The sequence below is a fragment of the Leuciscus leuciscus genome (genome assembly GCF_965113295.1).
Source record: "Leuciscus leuciscus genome assembly, chromosome: 14".
NCBI classification, from domain to species: domain Eukaryota; kingdom Metazoa; phylum Chordata; class Actinopteri; order Cypriniformes; family Leuciscidae; genus Leuciscus; species Leuciscus leuciscus.
In genome coordinates this window covers 38,833,436-38,860,448 of record NC_138738.1, presented here as the reverse complement: position 1 = coordinate 38,860,448, position 27,013 = coordinate 38,833,436, and the positions used below count along the sequence as shown (strand labels likewise).

General features: G+C 42.0%; 1 protein-coding gene and 1 long non-coding RNA gene across 2 annotated transcripts; one reads left to right on the top strand and one right to left on the bottom strand.

Moving 5' to 3' along the window:
- Positions 1-964: 964 nt before the first annotated feature.
- On the bottom strand, positions 965-15,289 carry LOC309473891 (protein-glutamine gamma-glutamyltransferase 5-like). The gene is made up of 16 exons (XM_082136137.1): positions 15,180-15,289; positions 14,710-14,889; positions 13,433-13,675; positions 11,223-11,341; positions 11,014-11,142; positions 10,754-10,931; positions 9,857-9,992; positions 9,084-9,187; positions 8,718-8,960; positions 8,594-8,623; positions 8,107-8,139; positions 7,275-7,307; positions 6,974-7,180; positions 3,132-3,295; positions 2,280-2,416; positions 965-1,297 (listed from the first exon to the last, which is right to left on the bottom strand). The coding sequence occupies exons 1-16, from the start codon at positions 15,184-15,186 to the stop codon at positions 1,147-1,149; spliced, it is 2,094 nt and encodes a 697-aa protein (XP_081992263.1). The 5' UTR covers positions 15,187-15,289; the 3' UTR covers positions 965-1,146.
- Positions 15,290-17,804: 2,515 nt separating this feature from the next.
- On the top strand, positions 17,805-26,128 carry LOC309474022. The gene is made up of 2 exons (XR_014197187.1): positions 17,805-19,237; positions 25,503-26,128. It is a non-coding gene; the product is annotated as an uncharacterized lncRNA (long non-coding RNA).
- The last annotated feature ends 885 nt before the right edge of the window (positions 26,129-27,013 follow it).

Below are 27,013 nucleotides of genomic sequence, written 5' to 3'. Positions count from 1 at the left end.
TATTTCTATCGGGATTTAGATGCGTTTAAGATTGTTTGCCCCTGCTTTAAGGTGATTTGATTCTTTGCTGGCTCTCAAAGGTTAATTGTTTTTGATATTTCTCATTCTCTCTTTCTTTCTTTCTCGTTATTTCATTTATTAAAACCCATTATAGCCTACGCTTTATTGCCTCTGTCTCTTAAAAGTCTCAAAAGTGAGATCTTAATCTACAAGCTTTTATATTGTTGAGTACTTTACAGTATAGTAATCTAATAGAACAGGCAAGTTATTCTTCATGACCAGAAAAATAACCCTTCTTGAGAGTTGATAAGAAGATCGTACTGTCGGTTTGGTGGACGAACAGATTATTCGATGTTAAATTAATTCTGTTAAAGGTTATTCTAAAAATTGATCTAGCCTATCTATATATCATTTATCATAAACAGTATGATTAATTATTAAATATATATTCCCCTTTTTTGAGCTAATTCGCTACATTAGTCTGGGACTACCTTAAAGTCTAGTCTGAAACCAGGGGTGTGAGTTTTATGGCTTTTAGTTCTGTTAGATATTTTAACATCGTCTAGGACAATGGTGGGAAAAATAAATATATGCATAAAAGTATTAAAAAAAGAAAAAATGAATGCACTATCGAACGTTTCCAGGACATGCAACAAAAATAAGTCAAAATATCTTACTAAAAATCCAACCATGAAGGGACACAAAACTACCTCAAGTTAAAGAAGGACTTGTGTAGTCTGTGGTCTTTTTATTTATGTAATGCTCATATTCTTCAGTGATACATTGTCAGCCTTTTTCTAAAATATCTGTAATGTGTTTCAACATGCCAGTGTTTGAAATGTTTTCACTGCAGTAAGTGTGCACTCACTGAACCTGAGAGTCTCCGGTGTGAATGGCTTCACTATTCTGCCCTCTGGTGGCAAATACATGTGGACAGAGTGCAAACAAGCAAAATGCATGGACATATTATGAAAATAAACTTTATTTTCAGGCCTTTTCCAATATAAACTTGGCACACACAATTCAGAGTGATTCAATTACATTGAAAGAAATGTAAATAGAAAGCAATCATTTCTAAAGGTGCTTCAAGCCACTAGCTAAGTTTTTCATGTTGAGTGTTCACAATCATTGTAAAGGTGTTTCCCTCTAAGCTGCTTGAACAGTGACGGTCTTGAATCCACGGAGGACGGTGGACTGAGCGGTCAGCACTAAACTAGCGTGAAGCATCTTGGCTCCCGTCATCCTGGGAATGAAACGGATGGGCCTCCTCATGGTTTCTCGAGGCTGGATCGTAAGCCTGAGATATAAAGAACAGGACATTTCAAGACAGGGAAATCACTATTACTACTGCTCTTGTTCAGGGTTAGTGATTTACACAAGGATTCATCCTAAATCTAGATAAAATCAAGGCTTATGTAATAATAATCATTTATAACTTATAATAATTCTGTTGCAGCAAACTTAAACAAACTTGCATTTAAAGCATAATTTTGATCCTAGCTTTAACTTACATTTAAGATATAACTTTAATTCTGTTGGTCCACTACTTTAAGTCTGAGAGTTTATATTGTACTATGGGGCAAATCTGCAAGTTTAACACACAGATTAATGTACACTGTTTCTGTTATGCATATGATTACTCAATACACACAGAGAAACTGAAATAAACAGTGATTTTAGTGTTTCTGAAATGCAGGCCGGTGCAGGTACTGACACTTTTAATAGACACAGCTGCAGTGAAACTGATGTCACAGATAAACAAGATAAAGATGTCAAAAATGTCAGGAACAACCCCACCCACTTTACAGATATTACTGTATGCACTAGACTGTTAGACGCCCTTCAGAGTCAGGTATGTGAGCTAAATTTACCATGGGAATCATGTGTGTGCTAAAATACCAAAGTTACTATACTATGACGGTTACTACTGTTAAACAGTACAAAATAGATGAATATTGAAACTTTTTTAAACAGTGTAAGAATGTTATTTTAATTACTTTTTAAATGATTACAATTGTATTATTTATCTAAGTAAAATCACTATGGTATTATGGTCACCATGGTAAATTTTTACAATTACATGCATCAGCCCAACACACCGTATCAACCAATGGTGTGTGTTTGGGGCGGAGCCATCTGTTTGACTGACCAATGGCAGACGGGGTGTGTGTTTGAGAAACCTTTTCGAAAACAGTAATTTAACTGAATTACATGGTTATTTTTGTGCATTTATTTGGTGATCGATCGCTCTAAAAATTGAACTGAAACACTTCACGTACCTCATCTGAACCTTCTCCTCCAAGAGTCCTGAACCCGCTACGATGAGGTCACCGCTCACTGCAATGCTGAATGGGTTGGTAAAGGTTACCGTGGCAACTTGCTGTGTGTTGATGATGACCGAGGACTCGTTTTGAATCTGGAAGAAAACACAGGGTTCTTATTAAATTGCTTTATTTCTTTATTACTTCTGAATTCAATTATGCCAAAAATCTATTTTTATAATATCCTATGATCTTGGAGTGATGCACGTGTTTAAATTAAACTGTTATCCGGTTGTTTTTTATAGTCACAAAACAAACATTGTGTTGTTTCTTAAAGTCAACATGAAACTGCATTTGCAACCCATTGTATAATGAGGCTCTTTGTCCATGAAAGGAGCTCAATATATATATATTAGGGATGCACGATACATCAGCCACCATATCGGTATCGGACGATATATGTACATTTTTTGTGTTATTATTTTCGTCCCGATAAGAAAAGTGGGCCGATATATTAAAGCCGATAAATAATGGATTATTTCCTTCAGCTGAGATGCCTCAGATACAAATAAGGAAAAAACAAACATGTGCAGTGCAAGTCTGGCATATCAGCTACATAAAATTATGAAAACATCATAATTGTGTGCTTGGGACATGGTTTTAAATGGTGAGACTTTTGTTTTTGTAATCAGGCTCTCAAAAATTATATATATTTTTTTTATTTATCGGCCAATATACCGGTTATCGGCTTAGAAATATAAAGAATTAGCGGTTATCGGTATCGGCCAAAATGTTCATATCGGTGCATCCCGGTGCATATACAGTATATATATAAATAAATAAATAATGTCTATGATGGGCCACCAATACCTGTATATTGAGGGCAGGGCTGCTGATGTTGAACTCTTCTGAAACCAGTACTCTCTCCTGAGACTTCACATCCTCTATAACCACAGCCAGGTTAACCAGGCAATCCTCCCTAACCTCATTCAGCATGTAATTGTTGAAGGAGATCTCGTGTTTTACAGTCACAGCTGGTGGAGTACAACAAACAGGAATCATGGAGTTGATTGCGCAATTCCTAATGAATCATTTCAACACATTTTTGTGGTAGTCAAAATCATGTAGTCCAATACTATCCAGATGGGTGTTATTAGATTCTAAGAAATTTGTTATGCATATGCTAACTGTGTTCAGAAAGGAATCATAGTTTACTGCACAGTGTCTAGTGTCTAGTTTATTTTTTTAAAGGCCATATTATGCCCTTTTACAAAGTTTTGATTTTGTTTTTGGGCTCTACTAGAATAGGTTTTCATGCCTGAATGTTAAAAATATATATTTTTCACATATTTGACATTGTAGCAGCTATTTTCTGCAGAACTGCTTTATAGATTAAATTAACTAAATTAGTAATTGATGATCTATACAACGGAACTGAATCAACACTTTACCGACTTCCGCTGAACAATTACACATTTTTTTTGTTTAAGAGCTGCTTTACAGACGAAATTAACTCAGTAACCCTAATGCTCTGTTTAGTTCCTGTCTCTATGAAGCTCCTCCTTCTGAAAAGCACACTGTGCTCTGATTGGTCGGCTGGATCAGTTTGTTGTGATTGGTCAGGCGTTTTGAGTGTGTTTGGGAAATGTCCCGCCCCTTACCATAACCACCAGTTCCCTTTCGTGGTCACTAGAGTTACGTCGTGAGGATGAATGGGGTTTCGCTTAGAAAGCCTCTCACCTTCGAGTATACAAAACGAGCCAATGGCAAGAAAATGCCATGGGTCTGTGGAATTTGCATAGCGTAAATCCGCGCCACCTCGTGGGTATAAAAGGAAGTACTTTGGCAACATGCAGTTATGTTTTCGCTTCGGAGCCAAGAGTTTTCTTCACTCCCACAAGCCAATCTGAATTATCTTCACTCTACGAGACGAGCGGCTCTCCAGTGTGTTGGTGCAACAGCGCGTTCCAGCAAGATCACATTGCCTGCTGCTGGTCTGTGCAGTGATCTGCCGACTGTGTGTATGCTTCTCCCTGGGCGTTTCAGCACTCTGCTGAGCTTTTTCCTCACTCTAAAAGAGCTGCACATGGCACATCTTTTTCAAGATGGCTCGCCTGTGTGTTTTCTGGATGTGGGTGCGTGATTAATCTGCCTAACGGTCACGAGTGCTGTTTCGCGTGTTAATCACGCTCGACAGCGCTTGCGGATGAGTCATTTTTTCATTGCGGGAACATGACCACTGCGATGTTTAGATCGAGACTCAATGATCTCTGTGTGGGTAGAGTTCCCTCTGCCACACACCAATCTATCTCTTCTTCGAGAGGGGGTACTTTGGCTGGTGGCCAGGGTGATCTGAGGGTTAAGGTGTGGCACAATAACCAACGAGTCATTCCGCGGGCCACGCCCCCCTCCACATCGCAAACCGTGGGGCTTCCGTGTGTGCCTGGTTCCTCTCGGGGACCCCGTGTTTTCATTTGGAGCTCCGGCGGATGATGTCATGTCACTCACAGCATCACAAGGCGGGCTTGATTCCTCTGGAAATGAGGATTCGACTGCGTTGCCTCCCTCGGGAGTGCCAACGTTAGCAGAGTCAGATCCAGAGCTGACGGCCATGCTTTCCCGGGCAGCTGAAAACATCAGTTGGAGTGGCGCCGCCCCTCCCCCGAGCGCTGTAGGCTGGACGATTAGTTCCTGGGCGTGCCCCAGTGCCTTTCTTCCCAGATGTGCATCAGGACTCCACCGGGTCGCGGAAGTCCCCGTTGACTTATTGCGGCCCGCGGGCGTCCTCCACCTTCACTGCCCTCATTGGCGCAGCGACCATGGTCACAGGCATGCAGAGCTGTGGGCCACCTTTGCCGCCGTGGAACGCCCTGGCCAACTCTGACAGAACGCGGAAAGGTCACTGCGCCATTAGGGCTCAAACGCCGGCCAAACGCCAGGCTAAACAGCACTCCTGAGACGGGCAGCTTGGAGTTAGGGCTCAGTTCTTCTCAGGAGCTGGTAGCAGGACCAGTCCTTTTTTCTAAGAACTGATGCCCCTTCCTCTGAGCCCCAAGAGGCCGTGGATGGCAGTGTGCGACGCTCTGCCTTGCCACTCTCGTCCCACTCTGTTGCCAGACCCCTGTTAGAGCAGGCCCACGTGGAACGCTGGTCCTTCCCTGGCCTACTCTGTCAGGATGCGGCTTATGACCGTGCCCCCACACCGGGACGCTATGTCTCCCACGTCCGGGCCGGTCATTCCGCCTGGCTGCCCCATCGAGGGTACGTCTGTGGTTCGCATGACACCCGCTGGTACAGTTCTTGGGAGCTTAGCTAGAGCTTCCCAACCTGTCCTACTGGGTCGCGAGAACCATCAGGCTCGGCTATGCGATTCAGTTCGCACGGTCTCCTCCCCGCTTCCGGGGAGTCCGCTACACCATGGTCGGTGGCAATGTCCCTGTCATGCGTACGGAGGTCGCCACCCTACTAGCGAAGGGTGCAAACGAGACTGTCCCTCCAGCCGAAATGAAGTCCGGCTTCTACAGCCCCTATTTCATTGTACCCAAGAAATCCGGAGGGTTACGGCCAATCCTGGACCAACACATCTTGAAACGATCCCTTCACAGGCTTCTGTTCAAGATGCTCACGGCCAAACGCATTTTCGAATGTGTGCAGCCACAGGATTGGTTTGCAGCGAACGACCTGAAGGACACCTACTTTCATGTCTCCATTCTTCCTCGACACAGAGCGTTTCTACGGTTTGCTTTCGAGGGGCGGGCATATCAGTACACGGTTCTCCCATTCGGGCTAGCCCTGTCTCCTCGCGTCTTCACGAAAGTTGTCGAGGCAGCCCTTGTGCCACTACGGCAAGACGGGGCTCGCATCCTGAACTATCTCGATGACTGGTTGATCCTAGCTTACTCTCGAGACCAGGTTTGCGAACACAGGGACATAGCGCTCCGGCACCTAGCCCGCCTGGGCCTTCAGGTCAACTGGGAAAAGAGCAAACTCTCCCCTGTGCAGAGGATCTCTTTTCTCGGTATGGAAATCGACTCGGTCGTCATGTGTGCGCAGCTAATGAGCGAGCACACGCAGTCACTGCTGACTTGCCTGAGACAGTTCGAGGGCAAGAGTGCGGTTCCACTGGGGTGCCATGTGCAATGGACATGCTGCATTTGCCTCAAGCAGGTTTGAGTACCCTACCACCACCGGTGGTGGCTACCTTCACTTCCGCTAGAGCATCGTCCACGAGACATGCCTACGCATTGAAGTGGAACCTCTTCGTCACCTGGTGCTCTTCTCGCTGAGAAGACCCCAGAAAATGCCCGATCAGTGTCGTGCTTTTCTTCCTGCAAGAAGGGTTGGAGTGAAGGCTGTCTCCCTCCACCCTGAAAGTGTATGTTGCCGTTATCGCCGCACATCACGACGCAGTTGAAGGTAAGTCCGTGGGGAAGCACGACCTGGTCATCAGGTTCCTGAGAGGAGCGAGGAGACTGAATCCTCCTCGCCCTCCTCTTGTACCCTCTTGGGACCTCTCAGTGGTTCTAACTGCCCTGTAGAGTGCTTCCTTTGAGCCTTTACAAACAGTTTAGCTTAAGTTCCTGTCAATGAAGACCCAGCCTTGGCACTGCTCTGTCCAGTACGCGCCCGCCGTAAAACAATTGGAAAACAATTAGTCCTAAGTACATTTGAACTCAGTTTAAGCACTTTAATATCGGTTGCAGAATTCTTACTTTCATTCGGGCCGATCGTCAGATCATCATGAGCCTCCCAGAAGGTTCCAGTGGGATTACGGTTGTACTCTTTGTTCTGAGCGTTCACGTATTTTCTCAGCAGTTTTGGAATTGCCATGTTGTTAATGATTTTGACGATGAAAGAAATGTTTTCTCCGACTACAGGTGCTTTCACAAGCTGGAGAGAAACTCCAATGCCCTGAAGAACTGCATGCAAAGACATGAAAAATCACTGTTATATCACTCAAACAATCAAAGAGCATTATTAATGTGGGAAGAAAAACCAAATGCTAAAACGTACCGCCTCTTCCATTAGCACCTTCACCACTTCGAGCTGGAAGAGAGTATTTTTAAAATGAAGATGAATTACAAAAAATATTGGGATAAAATTGCATACTTAGATAACGACCCTACAAGCTTGATTAAAACATCAAAATATGAGGAAAATATTTCATAAATTTTAAATATGAGGGAAGAACAAAACTTGGTTATGGTATTTATCTGAAAAAGTTATTTGCGAACTACAGCTACAATTTTAGATTTCTATTCAGAAAAATGCATAGAAAACAAAAGGCTGAGATGGGAAAAAGCATGCATTGACTACAACATAACCAGTTATTAATATTTTGTTGGTTCTCTCTTGTTTTGTGCATGTGTTTATAATTGTTTTCTTTGACAGCCTGGCCAAAACTTATGGCTGCAGAATTTGGCATGTTTCATTGCATTACTGTCCCAAATAAAACTATGGACTCTAAGCACAACAACGCAATATATGCTAACAAAATCTTTAACAAATTTGTATTCCAATTTAAATAAAGGGTTGTCAATTTCCCTATAGACTCGACATCACTTTTGGCTACTTATTTTTATTATTATTATAATTGTGATTACTTTTGTATATATTTTTTATTTATATATTTTTCTTTTGCATTTATTTCTTTTTTATTATTATTTCTGTTTATTTTGGTGTGAGCATACACAATTGTGTTCAGAGAGTAAGAAATACTTTTCTCATCTTGATATCTATTAATGCCCTGAGGAACTGCATGAAAAGACATGAAAAATCACTTGTTATATTAAACAATCAAAGAGCAGTATTAATGTGGGAAGAAAAGCCAAATGCTAAAACCTACCGAATCTTTCAGTAGTACCTCCACCACCTCGAGCTGGAAAGGAATATTACAAAAAAATATTTTAATATAATAAATAATAAATATCTAAAAAATATCATCAGAATTGTATACGTAGATAAAACATTAAAATATGAGGATAAATATATATATATATATATATATATTATAATTTTATTTCTTGGTGTGAGCATACACAATTGTATTCAGAGAGTAAGAAATACTTTTGATCTCATCATGATATCTGGTAATATGTTAAAAAATATTTATTTATTGTAATTTTCTTTTTTTATCTCTCTTGTTAAAAAGCATAAAAAAAAACACTAAAAATATTATTAAACTAGACTTTGAGGAAATATTTTAAAATAAACTCAACATCAACCAAAGTCTTGTTTAACATCAACCATTCTTTGTTATATTTTGCTGATGCTGCTGATACTAGATTAATTACACACTTCATCTTAAAAAATGGAAAGATAAAATGACTTACCATCACTTCTGAACATAAATGGCATTTTATCTAAATGTGAAAGAAATCAGTTGTTGTTGTTTTATGTATAAAAATCTATTGAACAGTAAGTATTTTTCTTATTCTTTCTCAGTGTTTCTCTTACCCAGCTCAGTTTTGTATTCTGACGTGATGTCCTGCATGAGCATGGCTGGACCGGGACGTTTGGTGCAGATCAGGGCTCCGACTATGTCTTTGTCAACGCTGGTTGCTAATATCTTCCCATCTCTGATGATTATTCTACGCAAATCTGCATTGACTTCTGCGTAAACGAACGGCACATCGTATGGCGCGTTCACCTTCTGCTCATAAACGGCTTTCACAGCAGCAGGACCACAGCGGTACATTCCTGTGACAGATTCAGTTTATGTTTTAGCATCAACAGCATCATATCAAATGGTAGCAATTGGTCTTATTCGCATGCAGGGATAAAAAGCATTTGAGTTTTCTATATGCATTAGCATTGACTGACCGGCGCTTGTCTCTTGCGGCGTGGGGTCAAGAACCTGCCAGCCGTCATAATCTCCATCTAGATCAGGCCTCTTCATCCAACTCTCCACCCACACATGGAAGTTCCTGAAAAAGCCCAAACACTTTTAACTCACATTTTGTCAAATTAAAACACTGAACAATTCATTTCAACCGCAATCAATTCAGGTTTATTTGTAAAGGTACTGCATCCTAATAAGGAGCAGAGCCTAAAGAAACACATTAAAAGACTTCACACATAAAAATTAAGTGCATTACCGTTCGAAAGTTTGGGGTCAGTAATATTTGCATTACATTGATCAAAAGGGACAATAAAGACATTTATAATGTTACAAAATATTTCTATTCCAAATAAATGTTGTTCTTTTGAACTTTCTTTATTCATCAACAATCCTGCAAAAAAATATCACGGTTTTCACAAAAATAAAAAGCAGCAAATCATCATTATTAAATTAGAATGATTTCTGAAGGATCATGTGACACTGAAGACTGGAGCAATGATGCTGAAAACTCAGCTTTGATCACAGGAATAAATTACAGTTTAAAACAATCAAATAGAAAAGTATTTTAAATTGTAATAATATTTCACTGTTTTTACTGTATTTTTGATCAAATAAATGCAGCATTGGTGAGCAGAAGAGACTTCTTTCAAAAACATTTAAAAATATTTCCGACCCCAGACTTTTGAAAAGTAGTGAATGTTTTAGCAACATAACTATAATAAGAAGACTTTTTAGCTTTCAAGGTGTAACTCACCAGACGCTATCCCGACCGATGGACAGCTTTTCCCCCTTCTCCGAGTAATATTCCTCAATCACCATGTTCGCGTTTGTGTCGTGAGCGGAGTTAAAGTTGGTGACCACTCGAGTTGGAATGCCGAGGGCTCTCATTACTGTGACACAAACAAATGCATTTTATATATCGATCATCAACAGCACTAATTCAATTACCAGTGACCCATTAAAGGAATACTTCACCCAAAAACATAACAATTACACACCCCAAACACAGATTATTTTACTCAGCACAATCTGAGAAACACAAAGCCATTGACTCTTTTGGAGCTTGGCTGTATAAATCACCGTCCATTTTCACTGTATGAAAAAGAGCAGCGTGAACTTTCTTCCTAACATCTCCTTTTGTGTTTCACAGAAAATTACAGCATACCGGTTTGTGAGATTTTGGGGTAAATTTAAACTTTAAGGACATTTAAAAAAAAAAGTTTTTTAAAAGAAGCCTCTAATGTTCATCAAGGCTGCATTTATTTGATAAAAAATACAGTAAATTTAAAATAGCTGTTTTCTATGTGAATAATATTGTAAAATGTAATTTAGTCCATGATCCTTCAGAAATCATTCTTATATGCTGCTTTGCTGCTCAAGAAACATTTATGATTATTATCAATGTTGAAAACAGTTGTGCTGCTTCACATTTTTGTGGAAACTGATGCATTTGATGAATAGAAAGTTCAAAAGAACATTATTTATTTGAAACAGAAATATTTTGTAACATTATAAATGTCTTTACTGCCACTTTTATTTTATTTAATGCATCCTTGCTACATAAAAATACTCATTTATTATTATATATTTTTTAATAATAATCTGACCCCAAACGTTCTAACGGTAGTGTAAGAGCTCATACTGGTCGCACCTGTACACATGACAGCAGCGAACACCCAGCACTGTCCGTATCTCACAGGGCTGAATTGTGTTTCTGACCACTTCCAGAGAATATCTGCGCTGCCGGACCACGTGGAGGGGTTTACACCATCATTGTACTTTCCTGACCAGTTCCCCATTAACACACCTTTATCATCCTGACAGTTCACCTGATGAGAACGACAGAGAGACTGAGTGGAGCACATGGAGAGAGTGAGTGGAGAGCAGAGAATAAGAGGAGATCCTCCTCACCATAGCTGAGATCACACGACTGATGTACACCGGACTGCTGCGGTTCAGAAGATCTTTCCTCGCGTCCGCTTGAGATTGAGGACTCAGCTGCAGCAACTTCATACAGATGTCCAATATTCCTTTTTCATACTGAAAATACATGCGTGTCAGGTGTTAATGAGAAGCTTTTTCAGTGCCGTGCCTTCAGATTCAACAGTCAAACGTCTCACCTGATCGAAAGACCAGGGTCTGGAGGCGACGTTCCCAGAGCTGCCTTTAAACAGCAGACCGAAGTCATTCCTGATGTATTCATTCCTCAGATCCTCTGACTGCAGGAACACAGAATCAGCTGCAGAATAACAGAAGAGGGTGAGCTTGGTATAATGACAATAAATGAAAGCAATAAGCCGTGCATTACAGTGATTTTACCACAGCTAAGGGTTTTGTATGTAGGTGAAGTTCTATAAAATGAAAGACATCACTATTCAACATATTATTACACTATACCGTTCAAAGGTTTGGGGTCAGATTACATTTTTTTAAGATGATTGTGTGTTAAGCATCTGCGACTTACTTTCACTTTGATTTGCGAAAGTTTGCACGTTGGCTTGATGAATTGATGCTCATCTGCGGCGATGCGTGTTGCAGTAGCGTCGTCATATCATGACATTTAGCCTATAACACGCTCTCCCACATTTATTTTTTACCATTTTTGGGAGAAGTAAAATTTACATATGTGGTTTCAACAACCAGATGCATTTACACTTGTCCAGTTTCGTCTGGAATGTGTCTCAGACCTCCTCCTGAAGTGGTTTGAGTGATATTGAAATCCGTCTCACGTTTCAGAGAGCATTTACACGTGGTCTTTTCACGATCGGATAGCTATGCGATCACAGAAAACGCATTAAGTGGCCAGGTGTAAACAGCCCCTTATGATAGCCTATCTAGAGACCAGAATATCTTCGTTTACATTGCAGGTCTTGATGCCCAATTCTGATTTGTTATGCGAAGTTCGCCAAACATCACCATGATTCTGAGGCGAATTGGACGACGAAAAGTGCCATCATTGCACATATGCTTCAGTTATTGTGTGTGAGAGAGATCTCAGGACTGGTGGGAGCATATTGTGTTTAAATATTGGCTTTAAAGAGGAGCAGTGGGTCCGAAATTTTGTTGTGTACAACAATATGTTGCGTCAACGTTTGTCCACATTCCTTTCGTCGGGCCATCCGTCCCTTTGCAGAAGTGCGTCGGGGTTTCTCTCGTCATTAAATCGCGGAGACGCTGCCTAATGCCTCAGAAAATCCGATCTGCCTGTTTACATGACAGTCGCATTGGCACATATCCGATTTATTTCCACAAATGAATGAGGCCTGAAACCGATCTCGAAATATCCGAATGGATGCGTTTTTTTCCGTTTACACTGTCATAGAACACATCGGATCTGTGTCACATATGAGCAAAAAATCGGAATTTGGTCACATTTCACTAACAGTGTAAAGCATTTTAATAATAATAATAATAATTAATAATTCATTACATTTATATAGCACTTTTCTCGGCACTCAAAGCGCTTTACATAGAAGGGGGGAATCTCCTCAACCACCACCAATGTGCAGCATCCACTTGGATGATGCAACGGCAGCCATATTGCGCCAGAACGCCCACCACACACCAGCTTACTGGTGGAGAGGAGACAGTGATCAAGCCAATCAGTATATGAGGATGATTAGGAGGCCATGATGGACAGAGGCCAAGGGGCAAATTTGGCCCGGATGCCGGGGTTACACCCCTACTCTTTCGAAAGACATCCTGGGATTTTTAATGACCACAGAGAGTCAGGACCTCGGTTTTACGTCTCATCCGAAGGACGGAAAGGACGGATTTTTGGGAGGAGTACAATTTAAATATGTGGTTTCAACAACCAGATTCATTTACACTTGTCCAGTTTCGCCTGGAACGTGTCTCAGACCTCCTCCTGAAGTGGTTTGAACAATCGGATTCAAATCCGTCTCGAATGCGTTTCGGAGAGCATTTACACCTGGTCTTTTCACGATCGGATAGCTATGATAGCATGAAGTGATCAGGTGTAGACATCCCCTAAAGCCCCGGGACACACCAAACCGGATAGCTATCCGATCTGAGAAAACGCATGAAGTGGCCAGGTGTAAACAGCCCCTAAGACTTATGATAGCCTATCTAGAGACCAGAATATCATAGTGACTTGAATGTGTATGTTTTTTCGTTATGTTGAACACAAAAGAAGATAATTTGAAGAATGTTAGTAACCAAACATTTCTGGACCCCATTGACTAGTACGACAATTTTTTTTTATATAGAAGTCAATGGGGACCAAAATATCTTCTTTTGTGTTTAACAGAACACAGAAACTCATACAGGTACATACTATTGTTCATTTACAGTTTTTCCTCCTGCTCACCTTGGCACCAGGGGTTGCAGAGGAGCGTGAACTCTCCGAGCACATGGGATTTGATGCTCCCGCGGGTCTCGACTCTCAGGTGAAGTGTATAGACTCCTACTGAGGAAGATGCAGGGCTATACAGTGATACGGTCAGAGTACGGCCTGCGTTCGGGTCCGGTACCCTCCTCTCCAGAATGGCACTCCATTGAGACGGAGAAGGTTGTCCAGACCCGGAGACCGGCACCTCCACAGACAGCGGCCCTGCGGTGAACACAGTGGGGTTCAGACTTAAACACAAAAATAGGGCTCTGGAAGTCAAATACTACTCATGTTCTCCATAAAGGAATTCGTTTTTATCAATAACCTTTCAAGACTGACTTGCTATAAGCTCTGAGCTGTTAAGCAATATGTGTGTAGAACCCATATGACAATCTGTCCTACACTCAAAATACTTTGGTTGCACTTTAATTTACAGTGCGTGCACTTTTGTATTATCTAAAGAAAAGTACAGGGTAATATATGGTAACTACATGGGTTAAGGTTAGATTTAGGGGTGGGTTCAGGGTTAGTACCTAGTAATTGCACTTAATATAATAAGTATAGTATGTACGTGAGGAACAAGACTGTAAAATAAAGTGCTACCAATACCTTTTTTTTATTTGCATGTATTGGAATAAACCAATATATATTTATTTATTTATTTATCAATGACTAATAGTCAATAGATACTTTTTTTTAATGATTTCTATAATTTTTAACTAAAACATTGCCATGTAATTGCAATGCTTTATTATGGGATGAATAAATTACCTCATTAAATAAAAAATGGTAATATACATAGAGTACATCTTACGAACACTTTTTTTTCTTTCAGTTCATGAGCACAATCGAGCAGGATTCACTCAAAAAACATTTAGGCCTAAATTTAAGATCTATGCATTTGGTTTTCATATAAAGTTTCCATCTATTTGAATTACACACTCTTAAAATTAACAAACTATTAAACCTAATGTGATGCATACTTGTCAGTCATACTGAAACAGGTAAGATTTCTTTAATGGTACTAATAAACTGAATGTGTTTTAAATACACAAAATCCAGGTTTATATGTATATATATTAAATATGTATAAATGAATAAATTAAATTTCTTTCCTAATGCACAGATTCATGCTGATTCTAAGCGATCTGCGAACTGCATTTGGAAAATATGATTATTTACTGATAATCGTTATGGAGAGAGAGTGAGATGAGGCTGCACGTTTATTTATCACTCACACAAACACACAAACATACCAAGAACAATCCGGAAGAACAGTTTATCCTTCAGTGGATCAAATGGCCGTCCATCATAGTTGATGAGGATGGTGAAGGGCTGTCCTCTGCGCAGCACCAGAGTGCTGGAGCTCAGACCATCAGTCTTGTGCCGGATCTGGTTCTGGACCTGCTGCAGGTGGACATTTCGAAGCTTCAACTCTGTACAAAAATGAGCAAATTTCAAATTATTTGTGAGGCAGCTGAATTTTTTTTTTTTATATAAAAATAGAAATAATTTAAAATAACGAATTACTGAACATAAAATGTTTATGTAGATAATAGAAATTTCAAATTAATAACAATTAATCGTTTATAAACAACTATTATTAAAAAAATCTAAAAATGATAGCAGCAGTAATCTAATAAAATTAAATGACATGCATAGAAAATATTAAAGCAGTAAATTCTTTAAAAACACAACCATGAATAGTAAAATAACTGAAGCTTACCGTCCATGAGATACTGCTGTGTTGTCGTTTGCTGTTAGATTCAGGTTCTACGGTTATTGTGCTTTATATATGACATTCTTCAGCCCCTCCCTGAGACGTCAGACCACATTCAAGTGAAGTCAACATGAAAAATGTTGCAATCGGAACCAACACCTAAAACAGTAACGCAATCACTCATACCAGAGTGCTGTGCGTTTCAGCGGGTGGATGCAGTATGTGCGGTCACACAATGAGTAATGCACATGCATATCATCAGACATCTGCTTTTATTGGGATAAAGGTGAGATCACAGTCTAAAAAATGCTGAGTTGTTTCATCTTATGGGTGATTGAAAAAAAAAATCACGTGTTGCACTTTATATTTGATTTTGCATTTGATTCTGTGGATCATGGTCTTCTTTTGCAAAGGCTAAAATGTATTAGGTTTTTGTAATACAGTTACAGATACAATATAAGATACACAATATAAGTGTTTTTTTTTTTTTTAACTATTTGACTGGAAGAACTCAGTGTGTCTAAATAATTATAATTCTACTCCTCTAATAATAAAGGCAGGTGTTCCTCAAGGATCTATTTTGGGACCAATTTTATATTCTATTTATATAAATGAATTTGTAGGATTAGAGCCAGCAAATGTACACTTTTATGCATGTGTATACTATGGCTCCATGCAAGTGTCCGTACACATCATTGTAATTTATATAAAATGACACACTTCACTGTGCTTAAGGAGGAAAAATGATATAATTTTCATTTTAAAAGCTTTACTGGCTAAATTTGTCGGCATAATGTACTAGCATATACAATACCAGATCTACTGGAAAAAAAGTTTACTTAAGATGCCAATATTCCACACAGAGCTATATATATATATATATATATATATATATATATACACACCAGGAAGGTCCCGTTAAGAAGATTTTGTATTTAAATAAGCATAAACTAAAGGCAGTATAACAAACATTGCTTGGATGTATTATTACAATTTAAAAAAACAGTTTTTGTTTGTTTGTTTTTGCGTCACATTATGATAAATGGATGAAGAGGGCTCATGGTGAATTTTTTAAAATCTGAATACAAATTCTACAAAAAATGCTTGTAAGAATGACAACTAGTGGTCGAAACAGGTACTGCCGTACAATTCAAAATATCGGAGATCTTCGTTTCTCCTGCCACCTGTTCCTCAGTCTCGACGCTCACACGGGTTGCCAGTTTGAGCACACACAACAGGAACGAGCGCAATGGACAATGAAAATTGGCAAATTGGCAACGTGCAGTATCACAGACCAAAACAAAAACAAACATTCCAGCCTGGAAACGCACATTTCCAAGTAAAATAACTGGATGTAGAAGTGTTTTTCAGAGAAACGAGTATGTGAACTTAGCATGTTTCTTCAATATATGCAAACATATTATGGTATTTTTATGCTTCAGTAGAGTGAAAAAGTTACATACAGCACCTTTAATTTCATCAAAATTAATGCATTTAACGAAATGCAATCTTTCTTCTGATTATGAGGTTTTGTTCTTAAAAGGTTTCATGTGATTTAACATCATAGATGACTAATAATGAGCCATGAAGTGGTATAATAGAATATATATATTTTTTTTTTTTTGGGGTGATATTTTCATTGTTGTATAAGTGCATAATAAATCTGCATTCTATAAAGACTGAAAGGTCTGCATTACAAAGCCTGACACTGATCTAGTCACAGAAAGGGCTTGAGATCACACACCCACACTGTGAATATGGTGAATATAAGCATCTATCATATACCAGGTCTGCCATGCAGAAGGTGTGGTGCTGTCAGGCCTGGTGACACCCAGATCACTCCTCTACTCTGTCATTATCTGAGTTCTTTGGAAAAAGAGCACTCTCGTTCGTTAGGAGGATTATGAAATACTCTATATGACAAAAGAACCCCAGCACATATTAAGCATTTAAGAGGACTTCACATGAATTAAAGACTGTGAACTGTAAAAAGCCAACTTGAGAAAACGGTCTTTGAAGTTAGTATGTAGATGTCAGCAAGAATTCATTAAAAATGTGTCAGTTTATCATTAAACTGTGGTCTGAACGCAGGGTTATTGTAGTTAAACTAAAACCATGAAAAATTATTTTTTGTTTCAATATCTTTTATAGCAATAAGAACTGAAGAGTGTACATTATGCAGAATGTGCTGATAAACAGCACAAATACATTTTATTATATTTAATAACACATACACAAGCATGATAAGCAAAAGCATCTAATAAGCATAGGTGACAGTGAGGAAATAAACACTATTATTAGCCCAACACATTTTTTGTTGCTTTAAATAAAGAAAAAAAAAATAAAAGAAAAAAATTATATATATATATATATATATATATATATATATATATATATATATATATATATATATATATATATATATATATATATATATATATATATATATATATATATATATATATACACACACACACACATATATATATATATATATATATACACACACACATACACATATACTGTATATACACACACATATATACACATATATTTAAAAAAAACTTTATTTTTTTTATTTTAGCAATTGCCAAAGCAACATTTCTCATTTTCATTTACTTGATGTTCTAAAATAATGAAACCTGAAATAAAAAGCTATATAGACATTTGTAAAACAAAAACCAAACAAAATTACTAAAACTTTGAATAAAAACGAAAGTTGAATTTCATTTTCATGATTTAACAAAAGGAATTGACTTTCTAAAGAATTTACAGAAGTGTCAAGCAATTTGTTAATGCAGGCCCCGTTGCTAGTTTGAGGCCCGTCCCTATATAAACATACACCTTCAGTTTTTCTGTCTCATAATGCAGGTTTCTGCAAATGACTCAACAAGGTTATTGATGCTCCAGCGGTTTATATTGGCCTTGCTAAACACATTGGCACGTATAACACCAGTCCTTTAGTGAACAGCAGCACTGTTCCTCTTTACACATGTGACTGTCCAACTAAAATCACACCAAAAGTATCTGATGCTTTTGAAAGGAAACAACTGAGTCTTTATCCCACGGACGCTTCTTTCCAGCCTATGGCTTAAGATTATTAAGTGAACAATGAATTATTCAATGAAACCAAGTTTCTATAGACATGACCTATTTTATGTTTGAGAATCTGTACTTTTCTCAAGAACTGCTGAGACCAAATGTTTAACTTTTTTATTATTATTTAAGTAACACATCAAGGGAAAAACATTTTATTTTAACCTTCAAAGTATTTCAGCCTTAAGGACTGAAGGCTTTGCTTTTATTATTGACTTTTATTTGACTATTGTCTTATTGAATTAACAAGCCAATCAGTTTTTTGTTTTGTTTATTTAAAACAGCCAATTAAAATAAAATAAAAATTGTATACAATTTTTATTTTATTTGAATATTTTATCAAAAAAATAAGCTGTTGAATGAACTTAATTAAATTAAGGAAAGCTTTTCCACGAAAATGAATTAGATTTTTCCAACAAAATCTAATTTGTTTGAAATGATTTGTTGTAATCTTGTCGTATGAACTTAAATTCATTTAGTCATTCCTGCTAGATAAAGTTTTGTCAGGTTGACTACATTTAATTTTTGCCCTGCCTAAAATCGCCAACATTATAATTTGAGCTAATTTGACTACAGTTATTTCCAATGATAGGAGCTACTAATGTTCAGTTTAATTAAAACCACTTTTTACAGAGTAATATTGAATTTTACTTACATGCAGGTCTGCAAATGAGGTGTAATGCATGTATAGAGTATACTGAGTGCCCACAGCCCTAAACTAAACACAGTCGCCGCTCTTCTGCATAATGGTAACCACAAAATTCAAAAACATTACAGAAAGTTTTCTAAGTTTCTAACATTACTGAATATTAAACACTAACATTAACTAACAACATCTTTCCATTTACAGAAAAACACATAAAATAACACTTTAATCCCTACATTTACCCTCCTAATGCAGTCCCTTGCAAAGCATGCTGGGAACTACAGACCCACTGCCCAGTTAGTTGTCAACAAAAATGATTCATGTAGTTCTCTTACGAGAGGTCTCTCGTACTGCGTAAGATATCTTACGCTAGGGGAAAATCCTTTTCCGCGAGATATTGAAGCCAAAAATTATCCTTAATTTTGTAATAATGCAAAACGCGTTGCAGCAGCAATGCAGACATAGGCGAGACAGCTCGCGCGCCTATTGGCTGCTCTGCGGCAACTGCAGCAGCCTATCGAGCGAGGCCTGGCGTGACGTCAGACCCAATCAGGGCACTTCGCGCCCGCTGCGTCACGTCCCGCCGAAATGGGCGTGGTCTAGGCCTATAAATATCGCTCGCAGGCAGCTATTATCTGATTTTTCATCCTTCAAGCGAAGCACACGCATCGCTGGAGCTGGATTAGAAGCCGCGCCGTCGAGAGAGAGCACCTTCAGCGGGACGAGTCACTGAAGTCGCTGGCCGCGCCGCCTTCCTGCCTTCCTGCTGCGCTTTCCGGCGCTTATATCCTTCTCTTTTATTTGCACTGTATTTCTGTGTGTATTTCTAAAAGAGCTAGCGTCTTTTTAAAGATGCCTTCCTGCGGCTCGTGCAGAGCCACACTCAGCGACGGGGACTACCACGTGATCTGCGTTTCCTGCCTGGGTGAGGAACATGCAGCTCTCGCGCTCGCTGACGGCGGATGCCCTCACTGCGAGCTGATGGCAATGGCGACTCTGAGGACTCGCCTAGCCGTCTTCACCGAGACTGCTCCCCCGCCCGCCGCGGCGTCGCGCCGTAAAAAGCGCCGTGCCCAGCGGGCCCCGGAACCCTCCCTCAGCCGCCAAAGCTCGCCGGTTCGCTCGCTTGCTTCCCCGGCTTCTTCTGTTTCGCTTCCTGACGGACAGCGGCCGCCGTCTGCCGCCGCTTCCGTTGATATCGCGGATGAGGAAGCCCTGCTGGGAGAGGATGATTCCTGCTCTATCCTGGCGTCAGGCAGTGAGGATTGGGCGGGCTCTGAGGACCCCGCACCCCCTGCCCGCACTTCGTCAGGCAAGAGAGCTTCCATTGAGACGGAACTCATGCGAGTACTCGCACAGGCCGCGGCGAGCCTCGGCCTCGAGTGGTCTTCGCCTGAGCAGCCCGCTCACAACCGGCTGGATGGATTTTTCCTGCCTGGGGAGCGCGCTTCGCCTGTGTCCAGACCGGCGCCTTTTCTTCCTGAGTTACACGAAGAAGTCGCCAAGTCCTGGAGCGCCCCCTATTCTGCTAGAGTGCGTCCTGCTGTTTCTTTGGCATTCTCCGCCGTTGACGATGCCAAGAACAAAGGATACCTCTCGCTGCCGCCGGTTGAAGAGGCGATAGCGGCCCACTTATGCCCGCCCTCCGCTGGACGGCGCGCTAAGCCGGCCCTACCCTCTAAAGCTTGCCGCACGACGTCGAGCTTGCTCCACCGCGCTTTCTCCGCCGCCGGGCAAGCTGCGTCAGCGTTGCACACCATGGCAACGCTCCAGATCTTCCAGGCCGATCTCCTCCGTAAGCTGGATGAGGAAGGACCTGACGCGATCTGCGTGCCGGACTTAAGGAGTGCCACGGACCTCGCTCTTCGTGCTACTAAGTCCGCAGCGCAAGCCATTGGACGGACTATGGCTTCTCTCACCGTGTCTGAGAGACATCTCTGGCTGACGCTCTCGGAAATGGCCGAGTCTGAACGCACCGCGTTCCTCGACGCCCCGCTTTCCGCCACAGGCCTCTTTGGATCCTCCGTCAAAGATTTCGCGGAGAGATTCGCAGAGGTACAGAAAGCGTCTCAGGCTATGAAGCACTTCCTCCCGAAGCGCTCCAGCTCTGCAGCAGGCCGTGCGAAACCGTCTGCTCAGAGCTCACAGCCACAGCCACCGTCCACTGCCTCCACTTCACAGCGCCGCCAGGCCAGAAGCACGAGACCGCGCTCCCGCTCATCCGGTCGCCGCCCCGCAGGACGCGGCTCGCGACCTAGGATCACGGTGAAGCCCGAGGCCCCGAAGTCGTCCTAGCACAGCTAGGAAAACGACGGTGTTCCAGTCCCGCTGCGGCCGGACTCACACCAAAGCTATTCGCTCGTCCAGTTCCAGAAAATGTGACTGTTCCAGTGTTTTCTGCAGCCAACAAGTCGGTTCTGTCACCCGCTTGCCTGCACACAAATGCCGTTTTCACGGCTACCCAGATAAATCCCCAAAAGAGTGTATTTTCTGGTGTCCCGGCCACGGCCGATGGTGTTTCGTGTGTAGTAAGAATGCCCACTGCCCAGTGCCCATCCCTACACATAAGCACAGCCTGTCACACAGGGCTCGCGCACATAAAACCGACTAACACCACGTTATGCATGTCTCACGGTTTCTGTAAAAACGAAACCAACGTGCACTCGCTTCACGCAAGCGAACGATGCTTTCGGTGTGATAAATGTGCCCGCTGTCCCGCGCCCACATCCACACATAGACATGACAGTTCCCACGGGAACCGCCCAGCCCTCTCCCTCGCGGTTAACCACCGCAGAGGAGTCGAGCGCGGGCAATCTGCCCGCTGTCATCAGCGCGCCCCATGCCTCAAATGTCACGAGCGACACGCTTGTGTTACAGCACACCGAAGCTTCTCCATCGCTGAGCGAGCGGAGCGCGCTTCGTATTCGACCCCTAGCTATCCATGCAGACGCATGGGCAAAGCTACCCGGGGTTTCGAAGTGGGTGCTGAACATTATAGAAAGAGGCTATTCGCTGCAGTTTCGCCGACGCCCTCGCCGCTATGTGGCGCGCGTCGAGACCACGGTAAAAACAGAAGTAGCACATCTACTTCGAGCCGAAGTGACGAAACTATTGAGCAAAGGGGCCATAGAACCTCTCTCTCAAGATCAGAGCGAGGGAGGGCTATACAGCAGATACTTCCTGGTACCGAAAAAAGACGGGGGTCTCAGACCCATACTAGATCTAAGGCAACTGAACAAAGTGCTTGTGAAGCGCAGTTCAGGATGCTCACGACCAGGCAAATCCTTGTGCAGATTCGCCAAGGAGATTGGTTTGTGTCAATAGATCTGAAAGACGCGTATTTTCAAATACAGATAGCGTCACATCACAGGCGATATTTGAGATTCGCCTTCGAGGGCCAGGCATATCAGTACACAGTCCTGCCGTTCGGTTTGTCCCTAGCACCCCGTACATTTACGAAGTGTATGGACGCGGCGCTCGCACCCCTCAGAATGAGAGGCATGCGAGTGCTGAACTATTTGGACGATTGGCTGATTCTAGCGCAATCTCGCGCAGTGCTCATAGAACACACGACCATTTTACTCGATCACCTCGAGGATTTGGGTCTGAGTGTCAATTGGGCGAAGAGCTCCCTGTCACCCAGTCAGAAAATATCTTTCCTGGGCACAGAACTGGACTCACTATCCATGATAGCGCGACTATCACAACAGCGCGCGGTAGACATTCGACGCACAGCGAACTCTTTTCGCTGCGGCGCGTCTGTCCCGCTCAAAAGATTTCAGAAGATGCTAGGTCTCATGGCCTCAGCATCGTCAGTGCTCCAGCTGGGTCTGCTCCGCATGCGCCCGCTGCAGTTTTGGCTGAAAGCGCGAGTCCCACGCGAAGCGTGGGCACCCGGTTTGCTTCGCCTCAGGGTCAATCAGAAATGCGTTACAGCTCTGAAACCCTGGAAAGCGAACGACTGGTACCAATCAGGTGTAAGCCTGGGGACTTCCTCGAGGGTGAAAGTGGTGTCCACGGACGCGTCCACCTCGGGATGGGGAGCGCTGCTCGAGGGCAGACCGTTCTTCGGCCAGTGGTCAGAACGGGAGAAGCTCCTGCACATAAACTGCCTCGAAATGCTGGCAGTAGACAACGCGCTGACGCGTTTTTGTCCCCAAATAAAAGGTCACCACGTCTTGGTCCGTTCGGACAACATGTCTGTGGTGTCCTACATAAATCGCCAGGGCGGCATCAGATCCGAGAAACTGTACAGGCTGGCAGAACGCCTCCTGGTATGGGCTCAGTGCAACCTGCGCTCGCTCAGAGCAGCGCACGTGCCAGGGATCATGAATATAGGACCAGACAGACTGTCCAGGAACAATGTTCCGGCAGGCGAATGGTCCCTACACCCACAGACAGTCCAACTGCTGTGGAAGAAATTCGGCAGAGCGGAAGTGGACCTGTTTGCGTCTCAAGAAAATGCTCACTGTCAAGAATTTTTCTCCAAGAGCAGGAGCGCGCTGTCCCATGTGTGGCCCCGCCGCCCGCTCTATGCTTTTCCCCCCGTCTCTCTCCTGCCTCAGGTGATAGAACGGATCAGGGAAGAAGGATGCTCAGTACTGCTGGTAGCACCGTTCTGGAAAAACCAACCTTGGTTCCCAGCCGTGATGCAGTTAGCAAGTACTGCCCCGTGGCCAGTACCAGTGAGGAGAGATCTCCTCTCACAGGCCCGCGGCTCGATCTGGCATCCTCACCCGGAACTATGGTCCCTTCATGTCTGGGCCATCAACGGGTACATGTTGGACTCCCTAAAGGAGTATTAAACACGATCACGCAGGCTAGAGCTCCGTCTACAAGACGACTCTATTCTTCGAAATGGTCAGTGTTTTCGGGCTGGTGCACAGCCCGTGGTGTGTCACCCACAAACTGTGATGTGACGGAGGTGCTTTCCTTCCTACAAGAGCTGTTGGATGGGGGCAGGGCCCCCTCCACGCTCAAAGTTTATGTGGCGGCTATAGCAGCGTTCTCAGAAACAACGCTTGGTCAGTCAATAGGAAGGAACGATTTAGTCATCCGCTTCCTTAGAGGAGCTAAGAGACTGAATCCTCCCAGACCTCCCTCAGTCCCCGTATGGGACCTTTCTACGGTTCTGGAAGCCATGAAAGGTGCGCCATTTGAGCCTTTACAGTCAATCGATTTGAAACACCTGTCTTTCAAAACGGTGTTTTTGCTGGCTCTCGCTTCAGTGAAGCGCATAGGGGATCTGCACGCGCTCTCTGTGAGCGCGGCGTGCATGGAGTTTGGGCCCAATGACTCAAAAGTTATACTCAAACCTAAGCACGGTTATGTTCCAAAATCCCTCAACACACCGTTTAGGGCGCAGATTATCTCTCTGTCAGCCCTACCGGTCCCTGATGAGGAAAGAGACGCGAGCCTCCTTTGCCCAGTCAGGGCATTACGAGCTTATGTGTCTCGCTCGTCTGTTTTCAGACAGACGGAACAGCTCTTTGTTTCGTTTAGCGGACGTTCTAAGGGACTAGCCGCGTCGAAACAGAGCCTATCCAGATGGATAGTTGATGCTATAGCGCTGGCATACGCCTCCAAGGGCATGCAGTGCCCTTTGGGTGTCAGAGCGCATTCCACGAGAGGCATGGCCTCTTCGTGGGCCTGGTCAAGTGGGATTGCCTTGCAAGATATTTGTATGGCGGCAGGCTGGGCCTCCCCGTCTACATTTATAAGGTTTTATAACCTAGAGGTTCCCGCCCTGCAGGCCAGGCTGCTGTCGGTCTAAACTACCAGTATTATCTGACCTGATGCGTTCAGCTCAGAATGCTGCGTTTGCTGAGCACAGCTCAATGTTCGACAGTTTAAAGCTGGGCAAACTGTGTAAGACCCACATTTTTTCCCATCAGTTCAGGCCGTACCCCGCCCTGTCTGTATGATGAAATTCGCGTCCCATCGACGCTACTTTATGTGGAAAAGTGAGGCTGCACCCCTCCTTCTTCCCGGACTCTCTGTGAGTTCACTGAGTGATTGTGCACTATATGTACCCCGGGCTTTCGCCCTTGGGTCTTTGGTGTCAGATCTCAGCATGCACGGCGTTTTACATTGGGTCCCCTAGCGTAAGATATCTTACGCAGTACGAGAGACCTCTCGTAAGAGAACGTACTCGGTTACTAACGTAACCTCGGATCTCTCTAGAAGAGGGAACGAGTACTGCGTATCTTGCCGTGCATGCACACGCTCTGGTTGCTTCGATGATGAAAAACCAGATAATAGCTGCCTGCGAGCGATATTTATAGGCCTAGACCACGCCCATTTCGGCGGGACGTGACGCAGCGGGCGCGAAGTGCCCTGATTGGGTCTGACGTCACGCCAGGCCTCGCTCGATAGGCTGCTGCAGTTGCCGCAGAGCAGCCAATAGGCGCGCGAGCTGTCTCGCCTATGTCTGCATTGCTGCTGCAACGCGTTTTGCATTATTACAAAATTAAGGATAATTTTTGGCTTCAATATCTCGCGGAAAAGGATTTTCCCCTAGCGTAAGATATCTTACGCAGTACTCGTTCCCTCTTCTAGAGAGAACCGAGGTTACGTTAGTAACCGAGTACGTTTTCACACAAATTAATTAAGTAAACTTCAGTTTTAAATATATTAGGTTGATTGAACACAATTAAATTAAGTTGTGACAAAATATTAAACAATTGTGTTACTTTTGCTTATTTTAATCAATTAAATTTAACAAGTTAATTTTCTGAGTGTACATTTGTGATTATAAATAAATGTTACAAAACTTAGCTTTTTGCTGACTTTCAACAGGGTACAATTTTGGCTCAATAATTTTCCGTAATTTCTTAATATTTTCTACGTACCTTTTTTTCTAGACTAAAAACACATATATTTGGCCTAGCATACACATAACACATTATAGACTTATATAATTCAGTGTTAGGCTGCATGGTTTAGGTCAGCCGGTGTGGTGAACAAATGAGTCCTACTGAAGAGATGAGTCCGAGCTTAGGATCCAAGCAATCCGATTGGTTCAAAGCACATTTTATGGGTAATCGCTTTAGTGCCTGGTTACAAATCATACAAAATCACTTTATTATAGAAGACGTTTGTACTACGTTATAACGAATCATTAATGTATTTTAACTTATATGTTTCATATACTAGTATTTAACCGAAGCTATAGATTGTGAAATTAAACATTTCTCGTTGTTAGTGTGTTTTTTGTTTTTTAAATAAACAACATATTTGAGCTTCAAACAACTACATTCTCGACTGAGAAACTCTTAAAACTACATTTCGTGACACAATAACAGTAGTATTTTTAAATTTCGCGGTCTTTCTCCTCTGCTATTGACGCACCTTGAGATTTTAAATATTAGCTATAGAATATATACAATTTACATATACAATATACAATTTAGGCAAGGCAAGGCAAGGCAAGTTTATTTATATAGCACATTTCATACACAATGTCAATTCAAAGTGCTTTACATTGAAGAAATTAAAATAATAAAAAGAAATAAGAATAATTAAAACAGAAAAATAAAATAAAATACAGTACTTATAAAAAAAAAAGAATATTATTATAGATCTTTCCTTCAAAAGGATTCCCTTAAGACTTAAATCTTTCAACCTTCTTTTAACCTTCAATCTTCTTACAACTTCCATCTATCAACTTTCCTTTAACTTTCTTTTCTCCCTCATTTACTCGCACGTTCTTTTCACTTTCTTTAGCACTGCGTTCACATTCTTTCTCAGACGAAAACTTTAATATCGTCATTTAAATACTGTTCTACTTTCAAACCCACATTAATACACGTCACTTTCACATTATCACCTTCTGAGTGGGCATTTACAGTTACGGGCTAAATAATAATAATAATGCCCTGCTGACCATAATTAAAACCCTCTCTGTCACCTTGCCTATAGTTTGATCTTTTGAAAGCAAAACAAACAGTCGGACGAACAGCGGCACAGTGCTCATTCAGTAAATGCATAGCTAAACAGAAGTGTTTTGAGTCTGGATTTGAATGTGACCACTGTAGGAGCACATCTGATCTCTTCTGGAAGCTGGTTCCAGCTGCGGCTGGCATAATAGCTAAAAGCG